This window comes from Diceros bicornis, chromosome 6 (assembly GCF_020826845.1).
Source record: "Diceros bicornis minor isolate mBicDic1 chromosome 6, mDicBic1.mat.cur, whole genome shotgun sequence".
Lineage (NCBI taxonomy): Eukaryota > Metazoa > Chordata > Mammalia > Perissodactyla > Rhinocerotidae > Diceros > Diceros bicornis.
Genome location: NC_080745.1, coordinates 83424528 through 83439503, shown reverse-complemented (window position 1 = coordinate 83439503; position 14976 = coordinate 83424528). Strand labels below are relative to the sequence as shown.

General features: G+C 40.3%; 1 protein-coding gene across 1 annotated transcript in view; it reads right to left on the bottom strand.

The window, feature by feature from the left end:
- Positions 1 to 9674, bottom strand: part of WDR11 (WD repeat domain 11) — a 59113-nt gene extending 49439 nt beyond the window's left edge. The window contains exons 1-4 of the mRNA XM_058544134.1: positions 9558 to 9674; positions 8546 to 8657; positions 3183 to 3336; positions 1773 to 1946 (exon numbers count right to left, since the gene is read on the bottom strand). Coding sequence (XP_058400117.1) covers positions 1773 to 1946; positions 3183 to 3336; positions 8546 to 8657; positions 9558 to 9643 — 526 coding nt within the window. The 5' untranslated portion in view covers positions 9644 to 9674. The remainder of the gene's footprint in view (positions 1 to 1772; positions 1947 to 3182; positions 3337 to 8545; positions 8658 to 9557) is intronic.
- Positions 9675 to 14976: the final 5302 nt, after the last annotated feature.

Genomic DNA, 14976 nt, shown 5'->3' with positions numbered 1-14976 from the left:
AAGTTCAAATATTTGATTTGATGATACTAATTTTTTATGATTATCATGAGCTACTCAGTCTAAATACATTTCCTTTTTCTTCTTGAGCATCATATTGAACCCTAGGATGTGTAAAGAGTGTTCTTTTTCTCTTTATATTTAGAGTAAAAGTAGAGTGCCAACAATGGCTTACTAAGTGTACAGGAAACAGAAATATTCAAGGAGGCGGCACCATATTTAGCAATACAAATTATGCCTTTTCCTGACTGAAAATATAATCTCCCTCAGGACTGGGACTGACTAATACCATCTGAGCAGAAGAATCTTCTCTGGCTCCCCGCAGTTAGGGAGACTGCTTTAGGCACAGGGAACAAAGAAGTATTCAAGAGTTATGACAACCCTAGCACATTCAATGAGTATATCAAAGACGTCAGGTCAGCTGACACTGAAATATATGGTGTTTTCATCAACCAAATTACAGGGGTGCAGTAATTTAGCCTGAAGCCTTGTCTCCTTTTCAGCCTACAGAAGTCATCCTTCAAGGTCCCGCTCGTTTTTCTCCTTTTGTGATTCCCTCCCTCCCTGACTCTGCCAGCTGAGCCACCCTCCTGCGCTTCTACAACATTGCATTTCATAGCAAACTAGTGAGAGAGTGAATGTATGAATGCATCCATTCACAAACACACATCTACATACACCAACCCTAAACACTCTGTATTGCACTCATTTATACACCCATGTTTCCCATTTTAATTTCTACCTGTCTACCCTTCTTTTCCTCCTTCAACACACACATATAAATGCTGTGGATTTATATCCCTCAATAAATGCTGGTGGATACAAGTTAGAATTCTGAGTCATTCAAATCCAGGGAAAACCTTCTTTACCATAGCTAATTCCTTTACCTCCTCCAAGTTTTTGATCAAATACCAAAATGCAGCCAACTTTGACTACTTTATCTAATATGACAACCTGCCCACTCCCATTCCCCTTATCCTGTTTTACTTTTTATATCACTTATAACCTCTTAATATACTAGAATTTATTAATTCATTATGCTCATAGTTTAGGATCTGACTCCCTCTCCCTAGACTACTAACTCTATGAAGGCAGGAATCCTTGTCTCAGTTCACTGATATATTCCCAGTTCCCAGAACATGCCTGACATATAGTAATAGCTCAAGAACTATCTGTTGGATAACTGAATAAAGAATATTTTCTAAATAATTTAGTCACAAAAATATCTGTGTAAAAGCAAATCTAATTTTCAGATCACTAGCTCAGTAAACACCAAAAGCACATTGGCCAAAACAACCTCTGCAAGAAAAAATCCCCTTGGGCTTATTCTGTTCCTTACATGTGTCTGTTTAAGGTACTCAAAACACATGGCATGAATTAGAATAATTTTTTATAAAGGAAGAACTGAATTTGGCCATGGACTAAATGAAACCCTTGACTCTTTAAACGTTCCTAGAAAAATAAATTTAATTAAGTCTGAATTAGAACAGCACAGCAACTCTCCCTGGCTAATCTAATTCTATTCAAGATTCAACACAGCGAAGATCTAGCTTGCAGACTTAAATTTCTAACTATCAAAATATTTGCAAATGCTATGGGGTTATGATTTAGTATTTGTATTAGGAGCTGCAGAAATATGGACTAGATGTGCTTCTCCATTTTGTTCAGTTGTTTTAACATTAGATGTATGATGTGTGTTGTCTGCATCTTACGTATACAGCATTAACTATACTATAAATACCTCAACTCATTTTCCACAAGAAACTATTACTCACAAGTTAAATGTGAGGGATCAAAAGGGTCAAAAGAAAAAGAGAGAATGTTATCTGCATAGCTCTTCTTCCACAGTTTGGTGCCAGTATCTGCATTCCACAGCACAATATAATTTGGCGGGTGGATAGCAAGCAGTAAATCTCGGGAAGCATCTTGATTCCACAGCCACTGAACATCTGTAAAGACCAGATGAATAAAGGAAAAACTGAGAAATCACCCACTTCAAAATATTTGGCAAACAAATTCTTGATATTTAGGGGTTTTTTTCCACATAATCCTTAAAATCTTAATTCCTCCTCTCCCCTCAATGGTGCTTATATGTGTACATATGTCAAGATTGCAGAGGAAAAGCTAATTTTATATAAAAATGATCTCTCTGGACATTAAAATCTCAAGATCAAAATTTTCAAGTAATCCAAAACATCATTTCAAAGAAAACACAATCTGAAATATTATTTCAAAGAAAATACAAAAAAATTGCACTAATCATTACTTAAAACTTGATGTCAGACTGTCCTAGCCATGATCTCTAATATCAGACTCTCCTAATGTTTCTGTGGAATTACTTAACGGGACTTTGCAGAGTTTCATGTTTTCTCACAACAATAAACAGGATAAAGATCTAGTTCAGTACCTAGTATATAGTAAGTACTCGATAATTTTTTTGTGTGTGTGAGGAAAAGTGGCCCTGAGCTAACATCTGTTGCCAATCTTCCTCTTTTTGCTTGAGGAAGATTGTCCCTGAGCTAACATCTGTGCCCATCTTTCTCTATTTTGTATGTGGGACGCAGCCACAGCTTGGCTTGATGAGCAGTGTGTAGGTCCTCACACGGGATCTGAACCCACGGACCCTGGGCGGCCGAAGTGGAGTCTGCCAACTTAACCACTAAGCCACTGGGCCAGCCCCTCAATAAATATTTTTTAAATAGTCATTTAAAAAATTCAGTCAGTCAAGAGAGCCATTCAGTCAAAGCCTTGGGTCTAAAGAATACGGTATTGGTTTTAGGTCAGTAACATAAACAAACAAATCATCTATTTGAAAATGAGAAAAAAATTTTGATTATCTCAATTAATGGAAAGTAAGCACAGAGTGCTAATTCAAAATAGCAGTTCAGCCAAGTTTACTTATAGCTTAGATTACAAGACTGTTTATAGCAGCTTAATTTTTCTCATCACACGAGGCTGATGTCGAAATTAGCACATTTTACCAAAACACAGATCAGCTGAGATTTGAGGAAATATTGATTGGAAAGTATTGATAAGGAAAAGAAAACTAGATTCAGATCAGTAGAACACGTAAAAACAATTAAGAGTTAACTGGGAAGAGACGAAATTAAATGAACGGGGGGAAAAAACCCACTCTAAGAGTAAGTGTATTACTACAAACACTTAGAAGAGCAGACTTTCCTCACCCTGAATAGGTTTGGCATGCTCTTGGATCTCACACTGAGCTACTCCTGCTGCTACATCCCAAACGATGATCTTTCCATTGACATCAGCAGAAGCTAAGCGCAAGGAATACGGTGAGCCAATGTTATGGTGATAATTTTCCCTGGCCCATTTCACCTAGTATCAAGAAGAAATCAAATCATGTACATACCTGCACTGGATGAAACCAAACATTGTTTTCATAAAACATCAACCAGAACCCACACTACATTCTACACTTACATTACAAAAGCATTTAGAAAGAATAAACAGGAAGCTGGTTTCCATCTTGAAAGCCAAAGATTTTTATTATTTATGATATTTTTCAAAAGTTGCAGTTAAAATATTTTTGAAAACATCACTATGTTCCTGCTTTTAAGATATGAAAAATGACACACAGCCTTAATATTTTGGGAAATTCAGGTAAAAACTTGAAAATACCATATCATAAAATGGTAATGATTATTGGTATGACCAAATGGTACAATCTTAAAATCTAATTATGACAGAACATCTAAAATCCTAAATTGTTAAGTAGACTGTTTTTCTGTAACCTATTCTCCTAATTAAAAGGCGACAACTTAGAGCTACAAAAACCTCATGGAAGGAAAGATAGGAAAAAACAAAAGCAAACAAAAACCTCTGCCCGTCCCTCTTTCATAAAATTGGAAAAAATGTTAACAGATTTTTCTCTTAAAAAAAAAAACTTATACTTCACACTTCTAGCAACATCAAAATAAACACCTCAAGAATTCCAGTGCAAATCAGGTTAGCCCAGAGCATCCAATACTGACAGCTGGAGTCGGATCAAAACACACAGTCCTCACCCTGAACCAAGGCCTTCCCCAGCCACAACCCCCACCCCCCAGCTCAGCATCCTGCTTGTTTTCTTCAAAGCGTTTACCACACAATAATTTGTAATTATTTTATTTACTTTGTTTTGACCTATCACCAACCCAGGAACTGTTACGGCAGGATCATGCGGGCCTTGTTCACATTTCAATTCCCAGACCTTAACAAAGTGTCCACAGCTGCTGTTCAACAAGCATGTGTTTAATAAAGAACTTAAACACCACAGAATCTTCAAGTATATACACATGTAAACATATGTATACAGATACACACATATGTGTTTACATACTTAAACACATCATACTAAAGTAGAGAAGTATGCTAACCAATTCCAACAGTATTCATGAAAAGGCTGGCAACAAAGTGTTCTGAACGTCAGTGTTAATAAGCCTTAAGGTTCTACTGTAACACATCTTTTCCTAGGCAAGAATTTTTTTAAATGAAACGTGTATATGGGTGTGTGCGCGTATATGTATGTGTATATGTATATTTATTTTATACATATGTGTAGGTATATACAGTCAATCCTCATTATTTGCAGATTCTGTATTTGTGAATTTGCCTACAAAATCACAAAATTTGTGATTTTATTTGCAAAAGCAATATCTGAATTGCTTTCGCAATCATTCACAGACACGTGCAGAGTGGTGAAAAATCTGAGTCACCCAACATACCCGTGCATTCTCAGCTGAGGCACAACTGGTGTCCTTGTTTCAGCTCTCATAATGCAAACAGTGTCTTTTTTTTTTTTTTTTTTTTTTGGTGAGGAAGATCAGCCCTGAGCTAACATCCGGGCCAATCCTCCTCTTTTTGCTGAGGAAGACTGGGCCTGAGCTAAGATCTACTGCCAATCCTCCTCTTTTTTTTTTCCCTTTTTCTCTCCAAAGCCCCAGTAGATAGTTGTAGTCATAGTTGCACATCCTTCTAGTTGCTGTATGTGGGACGTGGCCTCAGCATGGCTGGAGAAGCGGCGTGTCGGTGCACGCCCGGGATCCGAACCCCGGCCGCCAGGAGTGGAGCGCGCGCACTTAAACGCTAAGCCACGGGGCCGGCCCCAAACAAGTGTCTTTTTTGTAGTCTCTTTAGTACCATGTTTTTTGCATCTTTGTGCTTTTTGTTGATGATTTCGATCTAAAATGCACAATGCTGAGTGAGTGCTGTCTAGTGTTCCTAAGAGCAAGAAGTTGTGATGTGTCTTATGGGAAAAATATGTGAGATAAGCTTTGTTCAGGCATGAGGTACAGCGCTGATGGCCATGAGTTCAATATTAATGAATCAACAATATATATTAAATAAGATGTCTTTTAACAGAAACACTTATAAAACAAGGTTGTGCATTGATCAGTTGATGAAAATATTGTGACTAGAGGCTCTAACCTTGTTTAACCCCCAGGAGCAATCAATGTTTCAGTATTTGCTACTTCTGTGTTTGCAACAACTTTACAGAATAAAACTACCACAGATAAGAATTGTGTGTGTATGTATATTTACGTATATTTATATGGATGTAGTGCTTGAATTCCACTTATGTAAACCCCAAGCAGTCTATATATTTTTTAAAAAATCACCTACACACATCATAATCAAACTGCTGAAAACCAAGGATAAGGAGAAAATCCTGAAGGCAGCCAGATGAGAAAAGATATACTGCATACAGAGAAACAAAGACAAGAATTTCTCATCAGAAATTACACAAGCTGGAAGATAGTGAAGTGATATCTTTAAAGTACTACAAGAAAAAAAACCTGGTGAAATACTTTCTCAGACAAAACCTGAGAGAACCAGAGACTATTAGATATGAACCTCAAGAACTTAAAAAGAAATTCTTCAGGCAAACGGAATATAATACCAGACTGAAACTTGGCTCTATCTACACAAAGAAATGCAAACCTCAGATATGCCAAAAAGACAGAAGGGGGTCGGGGAGGGAGAGAGAGAGAAAGATAATACATTTTTCTCAAAAAAATCCTACACCTAACATCAGACTTAATGGTGAAAGGCTGAATGCTTTCCTCCTAGGCTCAGGAACAAGAGTATCCTCTCACCATTCCTATTCATTAGAGTTGAGGTCCTAGCAAATGCAATATGATAAGAAAAATAAATAGAAGACATGCAGAATATCAATGAAAAAACTGTCATCTGCAGATAACAAGATTGTCTATGTAAAAAATCCCCCCAAAATTACTAGATCTAATGAGTTTAGCAAGATCACAGGATATAGGCCAACATACAAAAACCAATTCTATTTTTCCCTACTTCATATTATATACAAAAATTAATTCAAAATGGATCAAGAACCTAAATGTAAGAGCTAAAACTATAAAATTTTTAGAAGAAAACAAAGGTATAGATCTTCTTGACATTGGAAAAAGCAATGTTTCTTGGATACAGCAACAACAAAAAATAGATAAAATAGACTACATCAAAATTGAAAACTTTTGTGCTTCATAAGACACCATCAAAAAAGTGAAAGACAACTCAGCATGAGAGAAAATATTTGCCAACCACATACCTGATAAGGGACTTATATCTAGAATACGTGAAGAACTCTTACGACTCAGTAATACAAAGACAGTGTAATTTTAAAATGGGCAAAGCACTGAACAGACATTTCCCAAAGAAGATATACAAATGGCCAACAAGCACATGAAAGATGCTCAATATCATTAGCCATCAGGAAAATGCAAACCAAAACCACAATGAGAACCACTTCATACCCACTAAGACAGCTATAATCAAAAGGACACATAATAACAAGTGTTGGTGAGGATGTGGAGAAGTTGGAATCTTCATACACTGCTAATAGGAATGAAAAATGGTGCAGCCTTTTGGGAAAACAATCTGGTAGTTCCTCAAAAAGTTAAACATAGAGTTACCATTTAAGTCAGTAATTCTACTCCTAGGCATACACCCAAGAGAAATGAAAACACAGGTTCACACAAAAAATTGTACACAAATGTTCACAGCAGCATTATTCATAATATCCAAATAGTGGGAAATACCCAAATGTCCATCAGTAAATAAATGTTGTATATTCATATAGTGGAATACTATTCAGCAATAAAAAGGAACAGAGTACTGATACATACTACAACATGGATGACCCTTGAAAACATTATGCTAGGTGAAAAGAAGCCAGACACAAAAGGCCACATATTGTATGCTTTCATTTACATGAAATGTTCAGACTAGGCAAATCTACAGGACACAAAGTAGATTAGTGGTTCCCTAGTGATGAAGGGGATAGGTAAAAGGAGGGTGACTGTTAAGGGGTATGAGGTTTCTTTTTGGGGCTATGAAATTGATTGTGGTGACGGCTGCACAACTCTGAATACACTAAAAACCAGGTGAATTTTATGGTACAAATCTCTCAATAAAGCTGTTATATGTATTACAAAAAAAAAAGAGCCCCCAAATCTCTAGCTCCAATCCTAACCTCGCTCCTAAAATTTCAGATCATGATAATTCAATTGCCCCAGATATCTCAGATTTTACATGCTGAAAATTTAAACTTACTGACTTCATACACACTTGGCTTATCATAGCAACACTGTCATTCAGTTACTCAAACAGAAACTTCAGAGTCATTCTATTCTGACTCTCCCTTAAAACTGATAACTATAAAGGCTATCAAGTTTACCTCTTAAGCAGCTCCTAAATATGACTCCTTCATGCCTCAGCTCTATTTTAGGCCCTTAGAATTTCCTGCCAAAATTACCGCAAAAGTCTCCTAAATGATCTCACTGCCTCATCTTGCCTTTCTCCAAGAGATCCTCCACAGCTGCCTGAGTGAGTTTTTCTAAAATGTAAACACGATCATATCAATCTCCTACTTAAAAATCCTAAGTCCTTCCTAATCTTATAAAACTTTCAGGGCGGGTGAATTTCTCTGGCTGCCTCCTCCTCATCACCTCCACATGTGTATCCCATCTTTTAGCCATCCTTATGCACTCTACTTACCTTCGGGTATATTCTTCCTTTTTCCTGTAGTGTTCCTCTCCCAATTTTTCACTTGACTAACTACTGTCTACCAGTCCCCAAGAAGAAAAGACTTCTGTGACTCTCCCCTGATCCCTCCAACTAGGTGATATGTGGCTCCTTTGTCTTCCCACATGTTTTGCAAGTCTCACTTATCACACTGTATTTGTTTGTTTTCTTTTCCTTCTTCCCCATCAAACAATGAACTGCTTGAGGGCTTTCATCTCTATATCCTTAGCACATGCTGAGTTCTCAAAACTAATGAATGAATGAGTGGTCCAGTAAACGGCAGAACTGGTGTTTTCCACCAGCTTTAAAATGACCTAAGAACTAGCATTTAATAGCTCATCCTGGATTGACATTAAGTCATATATACAGAAATACTAGGCTACCCCAAATAGATTATTATATTGAAAAGCTTTTCAACCCTTATACACATCACTTAACGAGATTCTAGTGATATTTAAAACTTTAGAATACACAATATGTTATAGGGTCAAAGTGGAATTTGACTTACCTTGACCACATCAGCTTTATGTTTTTCTAAAACTTGAAGAGTCTGGGCAGTACTGGAATCAATCACTACCACAAGGGAATGACATCCATAAGCAATTAAACCTTGCCAGCCCCTAACAAAACAGCAATGTTAAAATTTAAGCACAAAACAAAGCAAGACTTAACTTCTCTCTTGCCAAAAGGCATCCTAAATAAATGATAAATCTAACTAATATGTACCACCATTAGTAAAATTATTATTTAAGCCCAAAGGCCAGTATTTTACATTATCCCATTTAAACAAAAAGTTTAGGTAAGCCTAAAAATGCTTGTTGAAATTCATTTTCCATTGGGATAAAAAAGGTTCTGAGAGATACGCATATAGAGCTGTGAGGATGTATAAAGCAACTCCTGTCGTGTTATTTGTCTTATCAACCTGGAATCCCGGGCATCCACAAAGTGCCTGGCATCACGTTCCATAGTACCTGCGATGAGTCCCGGCCCTTTCAACCAGATAGAAAGACAAACCCTGGGGAGGAGGCTTCGGTCCTCCTGCCAACATTCCCAGCAGCCACAGCTACAGAATCCTGCTTTCTATTTGTCTAACTGTTGATTTTCAGAGCTGCAGTGTTCTTTTACAGTGAAAAAAGAAAGGAGAAATGAAGGATAGGTGGAGGGCACAGGCGCCCAGCACACTAGTGAATGAATAAAGCGATCAGAGAGAGAGACCGGGGAGGAGCGGTCGGGGAGCAGACGGGCCGGGAGAGGGGAAGGGGAAGGGGAAGGGGTGGGGTGGGGTGGGGCGGGGAAGGGGCAGAGGGAACAGACGGGAGAAAGGCGGCTAATGTCTCTGCCCAGGGCGAGTTCCCGCACGGGGCATTCACTTCTTTCACAGCAACCACCCCCCAACATTTCAAAGATCTCTGCGGTGCGAGGGCGGCGCCCGGTGCGGGCGAGGCCACGTCACCCGGGGGCGAAACCCCTCGTTCCGTCCCCTTCCCCGCGCTGACTCCCGGCCGAGCCGGCGCCCTCACCAGTCCACCGCCGCCTTGTTGTGGGCGTGGAGGGCGCCGGTGAGGGTGCGCGCCGACACCTTGAAGTTCACCGTGTAGGGCAACATCGCGGAGGCCGAGCCCGGCCCTCAACCAGGAAGCGGCGGCCGCCCCGCTTCCGTTCCCAACAGAGTCCGGGTGGCTCCGTACGCGCCGCCGTTTCGTTCCGCCAGATCCCAGGGTCCACGGCCTTCAGATTCCGCCACCCCCGGGTTCCGCCTCCATCAGGGTTCCCCTGCCCTGTGGTTCCGCCGCTCCGCGTAGGCTCGGGCTGTGCCCTGGAGGAAGTGGTGCCGCCTCCAATCGGGTGTGTTTTCTTCATATTGGGACTGCGGAGGCCCCTGCGCCCTGCTGGAGATCGTGAAAACCGAGAGCTAGAAGTCCCAGTTAGTCTTTCTGCCTTTGGTCAGTTAATTTGGGACCACCACCCATGCCAGGCACTGGTGTGGGCGTCGGGGAGTTTGTAGAATAAACGAATGCGTGGCATTAATTGGTTGAGATGGAGACAGTGAATGAGATGAATGGCCCCAATTTAAAAATTTCCAAATATAGAGAACACTCCCTATCTGATCTTGGAAATACTTGAAAAAATAGCGTTCCTCTTGAGGGCGAGTGCCAGTTTGCTTGTGTATTGGAGCTTCTCCTCTGCCACTCTCCTTCAAGTCAGGACCAATCCCTGCCTCCTCTGCGCCCCACACTTGGTTTATACCCTTTACTACAGCACTTGCCGCAGTGATTTCTTTCCAGCGAGGATTTTTGCAGATGTGTTTCTCCCCCAATACATTGTTAGTTCCTTGATCAACGAAAGGGACAAAATGTTGGTGATTTTGTCATCTCAGGTCGTTCTGTCCACCTGACCGCTCTTATAAAACAGCTTTCTCAAAGATCACCTCCAATATCCTCTTAGTTGTTAAAGCCAATGACCGTGTTTAGGCGCTTAGTTGTTCTCCGGCAGCTACACACTGTGGCTGCTTCCTTCCCTTCTCTTGCTGTCTCACCTTTCCCACCCCACATCCTTCTCTACTGATGCTTTTGGGGCTACCAGAGATGCCCATAACCACAGATCTAAATTTATCATTCCCTTAGTTAAAATCTTTGATGCTTCCTGTGATAGATTGCTAATTGGATCCCCAAATTCATTCTTCCCTTCTTTCGTAGGTACATAACCACAATTTTTCCCCGGGCACATTGTCATTCCATTAAATGAATATATATCCCAGCTTCCCTTAGAGCTAGATCAGGCCATGAGACTAAATTCTGGCCAATGAGATGTAAGTGGGAGCTTTATATAGTGACCTCTGAGAAATTACTCTTCTGTGCTGTTCTTATGTGCTATTTCAATATTTATATCCTTCATTATTGTTGTTTGCAACTGTGTCTTTCTACCAGGGAAAACTAACACATTTCTAGGCAACTGTAATATAGGGGAATAAATACACCCCACTAGACTTAGAATTCCTCTCAGAAAGGAATCAAATCCCAATCTTCCTTTCTTCTCAATACTCAGCGCCCTTCCTGGTCCTCAATAAATGATTGATGGTGCAGGAGGTTTAAATGGCCATAAGCCTAAGATCAACCAGACACAAGGTGACATTGAGGAGTCGGTGCAGGAGCTCACAGATGGAGAAGGGCAACAGGTAACCCTCTTGGAGGAAGAAGGATTAATTAGTTTAAACCTGTAAGCTACCTCGAGGACATGAATGTTGAATATTCAGGGCAAGGATGGATAACCAGCTGGGGTTGGTACAGCAACATGTCTCCCATAGTACCAGAGTGTGAATTAAGTATGTTAATGGATTTTTATGGCCTTCTCTGAAGCATATGTCTTGGCTAGTGTGGAAGACAGAAGATTGAACACACTGGACAATTGCTCTCTTTAATAGGACAGAATCTATGCTCCTCTTCTATGCCTGAAAAACTACCATTTCACCCCATGCCTGGTGACATCAACTCCAAAGCCTGGTAATGTGGCCTCAGTGCATCCTTCGGCTGCTATATCATTTGCATCCCTAAACTAGGACAACTTTTTTTCCTCTTTTTTAAAGTTGGTGGAGATAAGAGTACAATGGTGATATTTCTGATTCCTACTCTGCTTGGGTGGGGGAAAGCAGAGGAAAGGGATAAAGATGGAAAATAGATACTTCTGAATAAATCAGTTACTTCATAAGTAAACTTTCCAAGGTCACATCAGGAAGAACACTGGTAAATAGGTTTGAACATGGATGGAGATGTTGAGGATGAAGATGATGAAGTCCATAACTTACTACTGAGCACCCATCAAGTGCCAGGTACTATGATAAACCCTTTACCTGTATCATCTCATTTAATCTACTCAAAGTCACAAGGCTGTATTATAACAGGTATCCTGTAGATGACAAAATTAAGGCGCACAGAGTTGCCTGAAGCTACACAGCCAATAGAGGGCACAGCCAGTGTTGGAACCCAGGTGAGTCTGGTTCCAAAACTCACACTTGTATCTACTGGCAACACCACATTTCCCTCCATGTCACAATCCACACCACAGTCCAGTTGCAATGAATTCTAGCTGCCTGAGAATCATGGGACTAAAAGAAAAAAACCACACAGCTTTATTGAGATATAACTCGTATACCATACAATTCATCCATTTAATATGCACAATTTGGTTGGTTTTAGTATATTCACAGAGCTTTGTAACTATGACCACAATCAATATAAGAATATTTTTTCACTTCACAAAGAAATCCTATACCCGTTTGTAGTCACTCACCATTTCCCCCAACCTTCTGCCCCCTCCTCATCCCAAAGCAACCACTAATCTACTGTCTGTCCCCATAGATTTACCTATTCTGGACATTTCATATAAATGGAATAACATAACATGTGGCCTTTTGTTCCTGTCTTCTTCCACTTAGCATAATGCTTTCAAGATTTGTCCAGTTGTAATATATATCAGTACTTTATTCCTTTTTATTCCTAAATAATATTTCATTGTATAGGTGTACCACCTTTTATTTATCCATTCATCAGTTGATGGGCATTTGTGTTGTTTCCACTTTCCAGCTATTACAAATAATGCTGCTATGAACATTCTTGTGCATATCTTTGTGTGAACATGTGTTTTCATTTCTCTTGGGTAAATACCTAGGAGTGGAATTGCTGGATCATATGGTAATTCTATGTTTAACTTTTTGAGGAACTACCAGACTGTTTTCCAAAGAGGCTGCACCATTGTACATTCCCATCAGCAGTGTGTGAGGATTCCAATTTCTCCACATCTTTACCGATACTTGTTATTATCTGTCCTTTTTAATTATAGTCAATGAAGTGGTTCTCATTCTGGTTTTGGTTTGCATTTCCTTGATAGCTAATGATGTTGAGCATCTTTTCATGTGCTCATTGGCTATTTATATATCTTCTTTGGAGAAATGTCTATTCAGATCCTTAGCTCATTTTTAGATTGAGTTATTTGTCTTTTCACTATTGAGTTATGAAAGTTCTTTATATACTTTAGACACAAATCCCCTGTCAGATTTACAAAAATTTTCTCCTATTCTGTAGATAGCAGCATGGACTTTGAGCCACTTGACTGAGAAAATATTCCCAATGAGATCAAGGTCTTATTTCTAAAACTAAGAAAGACAGCAGTGGCCTTATTGTGGAAAGGGAAGGGGACATAGTTCTGATGCTGAACATTGTGTGTAAGGACAGAGTACACTCTCACAAAAAACAAGATTAGTCAAAGGGAAAATTTATGGATTGTTTTTATTTTCTTTTGTTTTATTTTTACATTTTACTCTGTGTGTAGCTTTTATTTGTGTGTTTGTTTTAATTTGTTTCACTTGAACTGGCAGGACAATGAGCAACCTTAGGAACACTCTTGTCGTCCTGCTTAATTCCTGACCCTCACACTTGTCCAGATGTCGTCTAGCACCAAGTGCTTCCATGTGCACGAGTCCATGGAATCCGTGCACTGTCTGTGATCCTTTGAAGGGTTTTAGTGCCCTTCTATTACTAATGCCAAGTATCATTTGTTGAGGACTTAACCATGTGCTAGGCAGTGAGCTCAAGACTTTCCATGTGAGCCAAGCCTTTTCCATTCTTTAATCCTCACACCAGATTTTCTTCTTCTGGCCCTAGGGAGTCATGGAAGGTTGGCATTGGTAATAGAAGGGCATTTGTTGTGTCTTTGGGCAGATTACTTGACCTCATTAAGCCTCCTTTTCTTCTTCTATTATTTAGAGGGAGGGGAGTAACTATCCTTGGATGATTGAAAGCGTTACATTAGATAATATATTGAAAGATCCTGACACAGCACTTAGGTGCCTAAGCACCTTGTCTTTTACCGACAGCGTTGGGACATAAAGCTATACCTCCCATTTTTATTGACAGCACTGGCCCCTCTAAGCTATACCACCTTGAATTTGAAGAAAGAGTTTCCCTTTTTAAGGTGCAGACTGCGAAAGAAGAAGTAACAATGTAAAAGTGCAGTTGAATTGGCTGTGTCAGTCACTGGGATACCAACACCGCAGCAGTTAGCTGTAACACCAAGGCATAAGGGGTCGCAAGAGTGAACACAACAGTCGGGGTGTGGAAACCACAGTTCTGGACAGACCGTGCTGCCGTTGGCCTGGAGGGGCTAACTCAGCTCTTTCTAGAAGGTCAGGCTATCCTCACACACAGCCAAGGACACTGGCTGCTTGATCTTCCAGGAAAGCCCAACCTGTGCTCTGCTAGGAGTCCTGGGCAGGGACGGCCATCCTGCAAGTCACATCCTGCTGACTTCAGCAGGTGCTGCTCGGGGCTTTCCTCTGGGGGCTGCAGGGGTTAGCTTTTAAAGGCAAGGGACTGCCGCTTGTGTACCTTTTCATGACATTGCCTCATGTCTCTCCCAGGCTTGGGTCCCCTGAGCTCCCTTCCCAGGCTGTGTCTTCTCTCAAAACCTTCTCCTGACGCTGGGTCACTCGGCCTCCCACCAACTCTAGCATCAATATGTGCCAAGACATTTACTGCATTTGTTAGATTATTTGCCTTGTAACATTGGTATTTTAAATTGGTGAATCCTTTATTATTTAAATGAAAGCATTTGAATTCCAAACCAACCCTGCTTTGTCGGTGATGGGTATCGCCAACCCCACATTCTAGAAGAAAGAACTCAACCTCGGAAAGGTTAAGTGACTTACCCAAGATCACACTTCCAGCCAGTGACAGAGGTGAACCTTGACCAGGTTTTCTCACCCTAAAGCCAGGACTCTGTCCAGGGTGCTGGGCTGCTCTCCTGTGAGATTTAGGAGTGCTTATGAAGTTCTTGTAGGGGATGAGGTGGGGACCAGGAGTGCACACTTTGTGCAGTCAAAATATTTTAAAGGAAAGGCACCCAGTAAGGTGCAAGGCAAAATCAGCATCGGAGTGGGTGACGGGC